This window comes from Hyaena hyaena, unplaced genomic scaffold (genome assembly GCF_003009895.1).
Source record: "Hyaena hyaena isolate Hyena2069 unplaced genomic scaffold, ASM300989v1 scaffold_700, whole genome shotgun sequence".
Lineage (NCBI taxonomy): Eukaryota > Metazoa > Chordata > Mammalia > Carnivora > Hyaenidae > Hyaena > Hyaena hyaena.
Window position 1 is genome coordinate 847,398 of NW_024081331.1, and position 14,187 is coordinate 861,584.

The 14,187-nt window shown below is 59.5% G+C and overlaps 2 protein-coding genes across 2 annotated transcripts; both read right to left on the reverse strand.

The window, feature by feature from the left end:
* Positions 1-592: 592 nt before the first annotated feature.
* On the reverse strand, positions 593-6,873 carry LAG3 (lymphocyte activating 3). Its single transcript, XM_039217567.1, has 8 exons — positions 6,604-6,873; positions 6,147-6,294; positions 5,489-5,775; positions 4,587-4,844; positions 3,674-3,949; positions 1,584-1,826; positions 1,184-1,314; positions 593-858 (listed from the first exon to the last, which is right to left on the reverse strand). The coding sequence occupies exons 1-8, from the start codon at positions 6,659-6,661 to the stop codon at positions 658-660; spliced, it is 1,602 nt and encodes a 533-aa protein (XP_039073498.1). The 5' UTR covers positions 6,662-6,873; the 3' UTR covers positions 593-657.
* A 1,607-nt stretch (positions 6,874-8,480) lies between these two features.
* PTMS (parathymosin) lies at positions 8,481-13,061 on the reverse strand. Its single transcript, XM_039217572.1, has 5 exons — positions 12,655-13,061; positions 9,671-9,742; positions 9,408-9,486; positions 9,202-9,263; positions 8,481-9,033 (listed from the first exon to the last, which is right to left on the reverse strand). Exons 1-5 carry the CDS (start codon positions 12,697-12,699, stop codon positions 8,983-8,985), a joined length of 309 nt encoding a protein of 102 aa, XP_039073503.1. The 5' UTR covers positions 12,700-13,061; the 3' UTR covers positions 8,481-8,982.
* Positions 13,062-14,187: the final 1,126 nt, after the last annotated feature.

Here is a 14,187-nt window from a genome sequence, read left to right on the forward strand (position 1 = left end):
TGCCCAGTGACCTCCTGTGGTATGACACACACTCACCACTGGGTGGCAGTGTCTTCTCATGCCTGGGACCAGACAGGTTGCCCAGAGCCTAGGACCGTGGGGGTGGGGTGGAGGCAAGCGGGATCCACTGCCAGCTGTCCAGAAAGGTTGCAAGACCTGCTTCCCTGGAGGACACGACATGGCAGGGTTCCTCCGTGTGCGTGTGTGTGTGTGTGCGTGTGCGCGCGCATTGCAGCAAGAAGGCCAAGGACAGTGTGAAATGGAGCCAAGTGTGGGGTGGGGTGGGCCAGGGGAACAAAACTACAAAGGAAACCAGGGCAGCCAGCATGATATGAGTGAAGGACACAGAAGAGAGCCGTAGAGGTAAGGGGTGAGGGCTTTTGGAGCGTCAGAGAAACGGCTATCCAGGAGAGAGAGAGCAAGAGAGAGACCAAGGCAGAAAGAATCACGAAGAGACCAGAAGCAGAAAGGAGGAAGATAAGAGAGCTTGGCTGGGGAAAGTAGGTCAGAAGGCTGAGGTGGGAGAAGGGAGCCCCCAGAGGCTGGGCAGAGACTAGAACCTTCCCTGGACAAGAAGAAGCCAGACTCAGGCTTGCTGCTGACAGGGAGTTTATTTGGACTGAGTTGTGGAGATCTGCTGGCTGCCTCAGCTCCAAGTCAGAGCTGCTCTGGCTCAGGCTCGGGGTTGGGCTCAGGCTCGGGGTTGGGCTCAGGCTCAGGCTCCAGCTCTGGCTCCGGCTCTGGCTCTGGCTCTGGCTCCAGTTCCGGTTCCGGTTCTTGCTCCAGCTCCTCTATCTTGCTCTGGGTCTGAGGTGGGTGAATCCCATGCTCCAAGGCAGAGAATCTTCTTGGACGCCACTATGGGAAGACACGGAGGGTGGGTGGGGAGAAGGATTAGGGGAATATGGAGAATATGAGTCCATCTATTCTTTCCCAGTCCCCTGTGTTCCCCATTTGGTCCCAGGCCTTTTCTCAGCCCCTTCAAGCCTCTCTTGGGTCGTTCAGGCACAAGGGATCCTTGGAGAGGCTTATAAGGACGGGGCTCAGCAGGCAAGATCAGGAGTCCACCTTGGTCATCTTCCCTGAGGAATGGGTGCCAGACAGCACTCAGAGAACTAGAGAGAGGAAGCCAGTAGCCAGGGGAGGGGCAGAGGGGGGGGTGCAGAGGGGTCCCCCGGCTCACCTGTCTTCTCCAAAGGTGAAAGCCAAAGGCTCCAGTCATCAAAAGGAGCAGAAAGATGAAACCAAGGATGAGAAAGAGAGGGAGCTGGCCTGTTTTCAGGGCGCCCGAGGCCCTCCCAGAGCGTTGGGCACCTATAGAAGAAGGACGGCATTAGGCAAAGGCTCATAGTTGAAAGAGTATCTTGCCACACCCTCTTATGTTACAGATGCAGACAGTGAGACCCAGAGTTTAGGGACTTCTCCAGGATTATTAGCTAATTAATAGCAGCAATGAGTCCAGGCTTGGACAAGAGCTGGAGGTTAGAGAAAAAAGAGCTGGGATGGGGCAGGGGAGGGGTCTGGAAAGTGGGATCAAGACAGTCGGTGTGGAGCTGACGCTGTGGCGTTGTGGGGTCTCGGACCTGGGCCAGTCGGCTCAGCGAAGGATACCGCTGTCCCCAGAAGCCTCTCCCCCTGGTACACGTGGCACTGCCAGGGCTGAGCAACGAGTCTGGCCTGCTGCACCTCCAGCCAGGGTCCTGGGGAACTTCTCCATGACCCCTTATCCAGGGCGCGCCACACAAAACGCTCCTGTCCGGATGCTGGAGTCACCTCACAAAGCAGTTTTCTCAGGTTGCCAGGTAACCCAGAGGATTTGGGAGTCACTGAAAAAATCAGGAGGGAAGAGATCTTTGGGGGCCCGGCCCCCTCACTTGAAACCACACAGTCAACTCCCAAGTTTCAATCGCCCTACACTCACCTGGGCTCTGATTGGGCGAGGTTGAGGGGAGGAGATCAGGGTCATGGCCAAATTAATCTTATCAAGACAAAGCTCTGGGCAGATCACTCTGCTGCTCCAAAGCTTTCCAGGCTCTCTACTGCCTTCAGGGGACAGTTCAAACTCAAACTGGCCCAGAAGGATCACAAGGAAAATACTATTTTGGATTCTTTTACATTACTTTCTATCCAAATGTTCAGAAACCCAAATATCAGTCAGGTATGTTGTCCCCCCACCCCCACCCCATACATCTTGTACTTTTCTAGTTTCCATGACTTGGCTCACATCAACGTCCCCTGCCCATCAATGAACTCTACCCCCCTTTCTGAATGTTCAGAGAACAGTGAACTGACCAACAGCTGATCTACAGACAGCATCTCAAAGCCGGACAGTGAGAGATAACATGGGTAGGAAGACACCAATGGGGAAGGGTCTGTGTACAGGCACCTGGAGATTTGGTGACAGACACACCTGACCTTGGACCCTGAGCTGGTACTTCCCAGCTGTGTGATTTGAGAAGTTCTTTCTCTGTAAAACAGGGGTAACAGTCTCTGAGTGAGCTGTCATGAGATAGCATGCAACACTAACGAAACAGCTGACCTCAAGAAGACCTTAGACAGGGGCGCCTGGATATTTCCACCAGGTAAGCAACTGACTCTTGATTTCAGCTCAGGTCATGATCTCATGGTTTGTAGGTTCGAGCCCTGCATGGGGCTCTGCACTGACATTGTGGAGGCAGCTTGGAAATCTCTCTCTCTCTGCCCCTCCTCATCCTCTTTCTAAATAAATAAATAAATAAACAAAATGGAGAAGAAGAAAATGACAACGATGACGACGACGACCTTGGATGGAAAAGAATTGGGAGGCTTTGTCAACCAACTGGATGTGGAAGAAGTAGGAGGCCAGGTCTCAGGGCAAGTGGGATTGAGGTGGTGGAGTTGCTGACGGAAAGGCTAAATTGGTAAGAGAACTCCGTGTGAGGAAAAGATGGGGTTCAGAGTGAGGCTGAGGTGTGGGTACCATATCTGGGTAGAGTTATCCTGGAGCAGGTGGAAACTGAGCACCGGCCCTCAGGAGATGTATGACCTGTTAGCATATCCATTTATTCATTCAACCAACGTACATTATGAAGCACCTACTATGTGCTACCGCTATTTAGTGGCCACAGGTAAGCACTGAGGGACACAGCCAAGCTGTTGTGGCTCATAGTTACCAATCAATCAGCACATACTTTCTGAGTTTTGAGGGTTTTTTTTTTTTTCTGTGTTTGTTTTATGCTGTCTTTAAAAAAGCCCTTGCTCAGTAAATATTTGCTGACCAAGGGACGGATTGATTAACTCCTCCCAAATCCAGGTCACTTCCTGCAACTTTAACCCAAGCCCTGGTCCCAAAGTAGACAAGGATTCTAGAGATATATTCCACCTCTGATGAGCCATTCACACTTTTGCTACCTGTCCTTATGACTTCTCAGACCCTCCCCCCCACATTCAGAGCAGGGGAGTTGCTCAAAGAAGAGTGGAATGTTCATCTAGTGACTCAGGGGAGACTTTCCGTTTCGGTGGTTCCTTCTGTGGGGGCGAGAAAAGAGAAGGCCACCAGCGCAGCCTCTGAGACTTGCGCCCAGTGGCCTGGCATCGCGAGGCCAATTTGTCCAGTCTCTCTGCCCAGCCAGCCTCTGCTCCCTGTCCCAGCTCGCCTGGGACAGGACCTACTCCTTTCCCACCTGGCGCTGACCTGTGATGACTGCCAAGGTGACAGTGACACTGAGCTGCTGCCCCTGCAGATGGACACGGCAGGTATAGGTCCCAGCCTGGGCCTGGCTCACAGCCTCCAGTGGAAGGGTGAAGTTGCCATTGTCCCCAGCCACCAGGAGGTCAGGGCCTCCGCCAGGAGGGGCCCACCTGGCAGTGAGAGAAGACTGGGTCCCCAAACCAGGAGGCAGGTGGCAGGGCAGCCCCACCCTGGAACCGGCTCCAGCGTACACCATCAGAGGCACTGAGGGTTCCAGGCCTGGAAAAAAGAGAACCCAGAATTGAAGCTGAGAGGAGGCACAGAGGGGCTGGAGCGCTGGGGCTGCAGGTAAGGGAGGCAGAAGAGCAAAGGAGGTGGTTGGGCTCTGAAGGGTGCAAGGGAGCAGATAATGTGGATGAGCTGAGGATGCCCTGAAGCCCCCATGTGGGCTGGGCCAGGGGGAGACCCGAAGGCTGGCCAGTGAGGCTGGATGGCCCAGGGAGAAGCCCGAAGAGGGGAAGGCAGCTAAAAGGCTGCAATGTGAGGGGCTCCTGGGTGGCTCCGTCGGTTAAGCATCTGACTTTGGCTCAGGTCATGATTTCACAGTTCATGACAGGCTCCGTGTTGACAGCTCAGAGCCTGGAGACTGCTTCGGATTGTGTCTTCCTCTCTCTCTGCCCCTCCCATGCCCATGCTCATGCTCTGTCTCTCTCTCTCTCTCTCTCTCAAAAGTAAATAAACATTAAAAAAAAAAAAGTCTGCAATGCAAGATACAAGGGAGTTGGACAGTGAGGCCCACGTAATCACAGTGGGCACTAACTGTGGGAGACCTGGTTTGGGGACCCATAAGTCAGGGGGAGGTGACGGGGGCAGGAAGGGGTTGTGGTCAAGTGTGAGGTCAGACTGGAGGAGTTACCCAGAACAGTGAGGTTGTACGTGATGGAGACATTGAAGCCATCTCTGTAGGTGAGGAGGCAGCCCCATGGCCCAGAGTCCAAGGGGCTCACTTGGGGCAGGAAGAGGAGGCTTCCAGCTAAGTGGTGATGCCGGGACTCCTGGACAGGGACTGTGCCCCGGAACCAGTGCACAGAGGCTGGCAGCTCAGGGCGGCTGAAGGAGCAGTTCAAAATGACCCAGTCGGAGATTCGGAGAGACCCTGGGGGGCTGGCAGTCACTGCTCAAGGATAAAGAAGGTGGGATTAGCTCCACCAGAAACACTTTCCCAAGGCAGCGGGCCACCCCAAGCTGTAGACTTCCTTGTCTTTTCCACCTCAACTCTCCTCCGACCATCACCCGGCGCCCCGCACCCCACCCCCATCCTTGGCACCTGGAGGTGCTTAAAATGGATGCTCAGGAATCTCCTGCCTACTTCCCCCCACCCCTGCCTCCAGTTTACTCGGCTCTACCCTCCCCTTTCACCAGGCTTTGCCCGAGGATCCCCATAAGCCCACCCCCTGAGCTACAGATGTCTGAAATGAGTCACTCTAGCACAGCACTCTCCCCCCACAACCCAGGGGTGCCTCCCCTCCTCCACCCTGGCACTCCCAGTGTGGGTGGGGGAGGGGAGCTCCAGGGGTGATACAATCTCTCCTGAGGGTCCCCGCCCCCCCCCCACGTGCTTCCCTGGGGGCACCTTCCACTCCGCTTCCCACCGCCTTCTGCTACCCTCCCGGGGGTGGGGGTACGGGGGGCTCTCCGGCCCTGCCCAGGGCTCATTCTTAGAAGCACAGCCCGCGCCCCAGCCCTCCCTGCCTCCCGGGCGGCGGGGAGCGCGGCGCCCTGCTCCCGCCCCGCACCCCGCGGCCCGCCCCCACCTACTGGAGGCCTGGCCCACGCGCAGACGGAGGCGGCAGGCGTGGGCGCGCTCCCGGAGGTGCACCGCGGCGCGGTACTCGCCGGCGTCGGCGCGTCGGGCCGGGCGCAGCCACAGCGAGAAGTCCCCGCGCTGGAGGCGGCGCTCGTCCAGCCGCACGCGGGGCTGCAGGGGCGGCCTCCCGCTGCGCAGGCCGCCGGGAGCCTGCATCAGCACCACGTAGCGGCGCGGCCCGGGGCCCGGCGCGGAGGGCGCCGCGGGGCGCGGGCTGGGCGCGGGAGCCGGCGGGCCGCTGGACGGGAGAGAGGGCCGGGACTGAGCAATTCGAGGGGGGAAGAAGCCCGGGGCAAGATGTAGTCCAACCCCACTTCGAGGATGTGGAAACGCACCCAAAAGATCCCTTGACCCCGAACCGTCCCCATCCCCGTCCCCCTCGGGCTGGGCCAGCGCCATCCACTCTTGGAGAGGCGGGCGCAGAAGGGATGCAGGTGTGAGGGGAGCAGTCTTCCGAGGAAAGGTGGCGGGGCAGGCCCGGCCACTGGCTTCTGAGGGACTGACAGCTCAGGGCAGGAGACCGGGGGCTAGCTTGGGCCTTGGGTTATGAGTCTGGATGCCATTGCTGTTGGACTGGGGGGTTCTGTTGCCCAAGTTCAGGGTGCATACCTGTCTGGTAGATGGTGCCAAGTGACCCCTGCTGTTCTCAGAAGGCTGGCATCCTGGAGGGGGATTGTGGGGCTGCAGGGGAGCTGGGCAGGAGCCCCCTCCTGGGCCCACACCACGGGGACCTCTGTCCCAGACCCTGGAGCCTCCCCTGGGGAGGAAAAGAGAGGCCAAGGGGAGGGGCAATGAGCCGAAAGACTGAGGAATAGAGAAAGAGCCTCAGTTACCTGAAGGAGAAACAGGGCTGAAGAAGACCTTGGGTTTCTGCTCCTTCCCCACCCAACGGGAAGACCGTGGAGAGGCTTTGGGGCAGAAAGACTGCCCCCAGCAAGACCTTAGAAGAATCCTTCCAAGCTAAGGACCTTAGCATCCATGAGGTCCAGACACCCCTGCTGACCACCCCCACCCCCCACCCGCGGGTCTGGAGGGCAGGGCTCCCAGAGGCTCGGCCCCATCTTACCTGGAGCCACCCGCTGCATTTGCAGAAGCAGCAGAACCAGGAACTGAGCCTCCCACATCTCCCCTGAGGCCTGGGCCACGCTGAGCCCCCCAAAGAGAAGAGGTCAGAAAGGGGGGAGCGGATGGACAAAAGAGAGGTTCTGCAAATATATGGGGTGGAGGAAGTGAAGAGGGACAGGACCAGAGGCCTGGAGACAGGGGAAGAACCAATGTGCCAGAGACGAATCCAGAAGCAAGCCGGCCAGGTTAAGCAGCAGGAGTTGGGGGAGGGGAGGGGGGTGTCCCAGAGAATGGGGCAAAGCAGTAGCAGAGAGCAGAATGGAGGCAAGGTGGCTGTCTTGAGGTGGGAGGCAGTTCTGCTGCTCCTAGGTCCTTCTGCCTTCCCTCCACCTTCCCCACTTCCCCGCCCCATTGCCCCCCCCCACACCCCAGGGCTCACGGTTTCGCTTCGCAGTGGAAAGTCTGAGGGGGTTGATTCCCAGCAGCATTACCCTCCACTTCTGTGGTGGCGCTCCCCTTGTTTATTTCCTCAGTCCTGGGTGTCCCCGCCAACCCTCCCCCCTTCCCTCCCTCCCTCCCTCCTTTAGAATCCTTTCCCCGAGGACCTTCTGGTTCTCTCCAAGCCATTTCTGCCTGCAACTACCTGCTTGCCCATCTCTAAGCTGCCGCTCCAGTCCCAAAGTCAACCCACTTTGCTCTTAGCAAGCCCTTCCCTTGGTGCCATCTCCTCCCTCATTCCCTCAACCTCCCGGGACTTTCACTTAGCACAGCACTTGACTCCCCACCCTCCCAATGGTTCCTGGGAATACAGTGGACCTAAAAGATGGTAGGTCTGGGCAAGGGCACCCCAAGTCCGGGGGAGGGGTGAAGCTACATTATATTGAGCTTTTACTATATGCTAGGCACTGTATAGGACACTTTACATACAGTAACTCATGAAATGGGATATTCTCCATTGTACAGATGAAGAAACTGAGGCAGGTTCAAAGATTACTTTGCCTGGGTCAGTTAGGGAGTAGGAGCCAAAAGGTGTGGGTCTGTGTCTGTGTGTCTAGTCCTCACTCTGGGTAAGTTACGGTGTCCTCTTGAAGAATGATGGGGTCTAGTCACACACACACACACACACACACACACACACACACACACACACCCCAGCTCAGACCCTTGTGCATTCATCTTTTCCCATTCCGGACGTTCTGAACTATGAGAGAGGGCAAGGGTGATATGGTGAAATGCAGAAATCCCGCAACAGAGATCAAACTCCAGAAAAACGAGACTGAACTACGGTAGGAAGCCTGACTGATGAGGGGAACTGGCGCTCTACACCCCACCCAACCCGAGGAGTCCAGCCCAGAGGGGTGGAGTGTGGGTGCCAAGAACCCCCACCACGCCTGGAACCACAAGAGGCCCTGGACTTCCCCCGTGCCTGACCAAGTGCTCCTTTTTGTCAGTGCCAGGTGCAGGGCACCTTTGATGCCAGGCAGCTCTCACTCCCTGTCCTGGGAGGCTGAGACCCAGGCCTCCTAGCCCTCTCCCACTTCAGGGGCGGGACTTCCTGTTTCTGAGGCTGCTTCTTTGCCTGGTTCAGCACAACAGAGCTGGTAGCTTTCCACTGGGCTCAGCAGTGTCTAGACCTGGTGTGGGCTAGCAGGGAAGTGTGCATGCTCTGGCGGGGAGGAGGATCCCCAAGAATCCAAACCCAGGACAGAAGTTAGCTCTCAGAGAAGCCGCGCTCCATGTCCACCCCTAGAGTGCTGATCTTGTCTTCTTGAGTGGTGGGTGGTAGGAGGGTGCGGCTGCTTTTTTATAGAAAAGGGTCCTGACAGAACCTGACGTCAGCCACCCTCCTCCCGCTGCCCCGGGAAAGCAGGAGACAGGTTAAAAACAGAAGCGCGACCGTTTCTTTATTAAATTATACAAAAAGGGGAGGGGAGGGGAGGGGGGCAGCTGTGGGGCTCGGCCCCAACCCTGGCCCCACCCCACCCTGGCGCTGTCTGAGAGAAGGGGATCTGAGGGAGACCCAGGGATCAGGCAGGTAGGGATGGGCAGGACAGGAGGCTGGGATGCAGAGGGGAGGAAGGAGAGGCTACCCGGGGAGGGGTGGGGGAGGGAAGAAGAGAGCAATGACGGGGAGAGGAGCAACTGGGGACCAGCTGGGGAGCTCAGATGGAGCAGGTCGGGAGGTGGAACAATGGCAGTGAGGATGGAAGGGGCGGTGTCTGGAGAGGCGGTCAGAGAAGGCTGGGGAGAGAGAGGGCGGCGGCTCTCCGGTGCGGGGCCCAGAGCGAGGAACCAGGTGAAGAGTGGCTGCACTGTCTGTTCCCACCCCCACCTCCAGGCCCCAAGGGGCCTCCCACCCCCAGCCCACTGGCCAGGGGGCTCATGCCGACGCCCCGTTTTCTGTTTTCTGCCGCTTGGGATCCGCTTCATCCTGTGGAGGGAAGAGTTGGGGCAGCTGCAAAATGGGAGCGGGATCTCCCCCTGTCCCTGCCCTGCTCCAGCCCCCACCCCCCTGCTGGGATCCAGGTCCAAGTCCAAAGGGCTCCCAGCCCCTGCTGTATCCCTGACAGCCCCTCAGGCCCCACAACCCAGCCCAAACCTCCTCTTCAGCAGCTCTCTTCAGCGCGGGCCCTTCGTCGTCATCTTCTTCTTCTTCCTCATCTGAGGAGCCAGAAACGGGTCATTGGGGAAGGGCAGGAAGCTCTGGCACAGACCCCCTGTGGTCGCCCTCAGCCCTGCTGCAGGTCTTCAAGCCCACCCTGACTCTGTTCCTTTGGAGCCCAGCCTCCCCTGCCCCCCGCCCACCTTCTTCTTCCCCTTCATCCTCCTCCTCTCCATCCTCAGCAGTTTCTTCTTCTTCCTCCTCGGCTCCGTTCTCCTCCTCCTGTGGGGACAGAGAGGGAGAGGCGTCAGGCTGGCGGTGTGGCTCCACCACCACCCCGGGCAGGGGTAGGGGCGGCCCGAAGGGTGGGGTGCGGAGGAGAGGAGGGGCCGAGGCAAAGGCAGGACCCAGCCCCCCCACAAGGTAACTGGAGGGGGATGTGAGTCTCCACCGGACCCCTCCGCACCTCTACCACTTCTTTCTTTCGCTCTTTCCGGCTTGCCTTCTCCTCCACCTTGTCTTTCTTCTCCTTCAGGTCCTGCAACAGAGAAAGAGGTCACCTTCCTCTCACCACAAATGAGCTGCAGCCAGTCCCTTTCGCCTCGTTCTCCCCCTGCACTGAGGTTAGAGGAGTGTCAAAACGGAGGAGTTGGCCACAACAGCCCAGAGGCAGGACAGAGGTCCCGGGGTCCCTAAGGCCACAAAGGGGCTGAGACCAGACACCTTCCCCAAGACTCAAGGGAGGGGGGGAAAGTGATGACGACAGAGGAACAGACAGCCGAGGTAACTGCTCAGCACCCCAGTCAAGTTCTCCAAAACCTCCTGAGGCCGAAGAGTTCAGCTCAGCAAAGCAAATCCCCTCCATCTGCTCACAGCCCTGATGCCCCACCCCCTCTTAAGGTGCCTCCGCCTTCCTGGCCTGCCCCCTCCCACAGCCTGCCCTGCTCTGCCTTTTGTCTACCTCTCGGGCCTTTTCCTAAGTATTCTCTCTCCTGGGCATTGCTCCCAGCTTCCCCCCTCAGCCTTGGATGCCTTTGTCTGTCCGTGTGTCCCCGGACTCCTCGGGCTCCTACTTGGCCAATCAGGACAGGAAAAGGGAGAGCACCTTGGCCTGATGCACACCTACTCCAAACCAGTTCCAGTAGTTTCCTTCTCCCTATACCCAGCCCCTGGTGTGGGCAGTGGTGTGGTGGGAGGGTAGAAGTAACCATTTGCAGGAGGAACACAGGCAAAGTAGGAGAAAGGAAACATGGAAGGGAAAGGGTATCAGACATGGCGGATGAAGAGAGACACAAACAAGGTCTGGGGTGGGATGGGGAAGGGGCTGCCTAGGGTGCCCTCCCTCCTCTCTCCTTCACCCCAGAGGAGCCCAGCAGGCACACCTTGACATCTTATTCTGATGTAGCAGACAGAAGGCGATGCTCATGGGTCCCTTCTCTCTGGACATCACACTGGCCCTTCCAACTTAGATTCGTCGGCTTTCCACCCCCCAACTGCCCTTGGCAGGCACTGCTCAACTGTGGATGTCCCTGCGCGATCTGATCTGGTGTTGGCGTGCAACTCTGTGTATCTGATTCCATGTGGATGGAAGTTTTCTGTGTGAGTGGCTCTCCCTGGAGGGTGTGTCCTTTCTGGAACAGGATCAGGAATAGGAGTCGAGGTTGGTGCAGAATGGTTGACCTGGAGGGACACTCCATTCCCTTTTCGCTTCAAGAGAAACACAGAACACTGGACCCTCTCGCTCCAGCTAGGCTTCTTCATGCCACTTCCCTGTCCTCGTCTCTTGGCCCCATGGTCGGTATGCCATGTCTACTACCTGGTGGGCTCTCCTCGACATCCTGGGCCTAGAGAGCCAGGGGCTAGTCAGCTTCTTTCTGGGGGCCCCAGCACCAGGCCTGTGCTGCCCTGGCCTGAGTTTCCCATCTGGCCCGCTAAAGAGAGGAAGGGAGGGAGACTGGGAGGGAGGGAGACGACCAGAGACCAAAGTCCAAGGGGCCGGGCCCTCTCCTCCCCCGTCCCGCCCTTCTGGTCACTGTCCTTCCATGATCTCTTTTCCAGGAGGGTGTGTGACCTAGGTCTTGCGCTAAGCAGCTCCCTGGCCTCATTTACTCAACACAGGCACACACACTGACACAGGCTGACACCGATTCACACACACAGCTCCAGAGGAGCGCCCACGAGATCCGGAGACACATGGCCCGGTGTCTGGGCATCCTGGCACGCACTCCCAAGACCGCCCAGAGCACAGCAGAGCTGCCCGGCACTCACAAAGCGGCAACATGGCCCCGGAGCATCTCCGTCTCCACATGCACACATGTAACTGACACGGGCAGTCCCACACACTCGCTGGATTACAGACATACAAAGACACCTACTCAGTGAAGTCACATGCCACCGCACAGCCCACCGGAGGGCCACACGGCGCACCTTACCAGCTATCAGGCATGGCCCCCCTCTGCCACCGCCTTGAATCCCGTCGCTTGCCCTCTTTCACTTCTGGGTCCTCTAGGAGACCTCTGTGACCTCCTCAACAACCAACCCAACCCCCACCCCCCCAAAGTTGGGCTCCCAGCCCCCAAACGCTGGCCGAATTAATTTCCCAAAGCGACACTCAGCAGGTTCCCTGGGGAAATTAGAAGAAGGCTGGAAGAGAGGCAAGGGCAAAGGATGGGGCCAGAGAAGGGAGCTGATGAGAGCAAGGACGGCTCGATGCAATGCCATGCAACGCTGAGCTTCAGCTTTCTCGAAGGCTATTCCCGCCCCGCTTCTGATTTTTAGGAATCCAAGACTCTAAGTGGGGGGGGGGGGGTGAGGGGAGAGGCTGGAGGGGGCTATGGAGAGAAGAGAAAGCCCTTCGCCGGGGAGGGGTGGTAAAAAATGGATATAGATGGAAAGGAAGGAAAAGAGAGGAGGAGAAAACAGACACAGCAGTAGCTGTCCGAGCTGAGAAGCGAGAGGCGGTCGGGCCTCGAGGGGAGGGGCCCGAGAGCGGCAGCCTCCCAGGAGAGTCCTGTTTACTCCGGAGGATCTCAAACCGCCTCGGAGAGGAGAGGTGAGGTCAGACTGGAAGGAGAGTCGGGGGGACGGGGCGCGGAGAGAGGGGCGGGGGAGGGGCACGGTAGAGTGAGCCGGGGCGCGCTCCGACGGGAAGCGGACGGGGTAGAGGCGCGCGAGCCGGAGCCGGAGAGGGGTGGGGACGGCGGCCGGGGCCGGGCGGCGAGGCCCGAGCCGCGGCGCGCCGCGCTCAGGAAGCTAGAGGGCGCTGTCGGGAGCCGCGCGGAGCGGGGTAGGCAGCGTCGGGCAGGGGAGCGGGGGGGAGGGCGGAGTGGGGTCCGCCGGGACCCGGCGCCAGGGCAGAGCGTGGGGCCGTCGGGGGCTGGCGTGGGGCGCAAGACCGCGCGGGGCCCGGGGGTCGCGCGGGGCCCGGGCCGCCGCCGTCCCCGCCCGTACCTTGGCGCTCAACTCGGCCGCTGCCTCCACGCTCTTCTCCGACATGGTGTCGGGGCCGGGGCCGGGGCTGGCGGGGAGCCGGGGTCCCGGGGCCGGGACGGAGGGGCCCTGGACGGCGGAGAGTGGCCGCGGCCGGAACCTGGCGCGGTGGCGGCGGCGGCGGCGGCAGCGGCAGCGGCGGCCGCTCAGCAAGCTGGGTCTCAGGAAGAGGCGGCAGAGGCGCGCGGGGTGGGGCGGGGGTGGGTCTGGAGCGGAGACCCGCAGGGCTGCGGCCGTCCGGAGGGCGGGCGGAAGGGCGGTGCGGGCGGTGGCCGGCGCGCTCCGGGCCGCGGTCGCTCGGTCCTCGGCTCGCCGCCCCCGCACCAGCAGAGCTGCCGCCGACCAGCCGCTGCCGCCCCCGGCCAGGGAACCCGCTTATAAAGGCGGCGCTGCCCGACGGGAGGGGCTTCCCAGGGGTGGGGCTGGCGGGAGCGGGGAGGAGAGGAGAGGGGAGGGGGATGAAAGCGGAGGTTGGCGAGGTGGGGATAGGAGGATGAAAGCGAGGGGAGGGAGTGCGCGAGAGGCGGGAGGGGGGACAGGACCGGGAGGGGTAATGGAGAGACTGACGGTCGAGGAGAAAAGGAGTGGAGCGAGGAGGTGGAAGGGGTGGGGTTCCTGCGGGGAGGGACCTCTCCGGATCCCGACCTACTGCCTGCGAAAGTGGAGTCTGTCTTTTGGGGGCGGGCTGGAGGGATGGCCAGAATCCTACTGACCCTCCCCCCACCCCCCAGAAACCCGGAGATTTTGCCAAGGGATGGGGTGGGAGAAGCAGATGGAAAGGCCGGGCAGGTATTTGAGAAACCAAAAGCTTAAAGAGGAGGAAGAGGGTGGCGGAGGCACTTCCACATCGCAGTCGGCTCTCCCTTCCTGTCCAGCATCTCCATTCTCTGTCCTTAAGAGGGGATGGGAGGGCCTAAAGGGCAACCCACCCTCTGTCCTGCCCTAGGCTGATATTTGTGACCCTTGGAGGATTCCTCCCTTCCCGGATCTTTCTCGAGAACTAGAGGGGTCAGAGGCCCTCCAGGCTCCTTCTGTCTCTTCCATCTTGGACCGCTCTTATTCGCCCATCTCTTTTCACCGGTCTTCTCCTGGTCCTTCTTTTTCTCTTCATCCCTGCTCATTCATCGGTACCCAGACCCCTCCCTCACCACCATTTATACCTCACATCTCTCATTCTTCTGTTGCCTCTTCTCTCCATTTCTCGTTTCCCTCTTCTACCCTTCCATCTCTGATTTCTCCCCACCCCTTCGTCGCCCCGCCCCAGGCCACAGTGTTCCTATCTCATCTGAGTCTGTCACCTGGCCCTAGATCCTTCGCGGATTTCCCCCAACTCCTCTCCAGGTCCTGACTGTCCACATTTCCCCTCTTCTTTGCTTCTTCCTTTCCTCTGCTGCCATCTTCTTCAGGCTTTCTGGGTTGTATTTGCCTCCTTTGCAAGGGGTTCAAGTCCGGTGTTCCAGTCCCGCCCTGTACCACTCATCCTCAGTTCTAGGC

Bases quoted from the DNA above. Each gene is read 5' to 3' on its own strand.
- PTMS (XM_039217572.1), bottom strand. From the start codon at position 12,699: ATGTCGGAGAAGAGCGTGGAGGCAGCGGCCGAGTTGAGCGCCAAG. The intron at 9,743-12,654 runs GTACGGGCGGGG...TCTCTGTTGCAG, and splicing joins CGGCCGAGTTGAGCGCCAAG to GACCTGAAGGAGAAGAAAGA. The intron at 9,487-9,670 runs GTGCGGAGGGGT...CTGTCCCCACAG, and splicing joins GAAAGAAAGAAGTGGTAGAG to GAGGAGGAGAACGGAGCCGA.
- LAG3 (XM_039217567.1), bottom strand. From the start codon at position 6,661: ATGTGGGAGGCTCAGTTCCTGGTTCTGCTGCTTCTGCAAATGCAGCGG. The intron at 1,315-1,583 runs GTCCGAGACCCC...CTTCTTCTATAG, and splicing joins CGCTGAGCCGACTGGCCCAG to GTGCCCAACGCTCTGGGAGG. The intron at 859-1,183 runs GTGAGCCGGGGG...GTCTTCCCATAG, and splicing joins TTCACCTTTGGAGAAGACAG to TGGCGTCCAAGAAGATTCTC.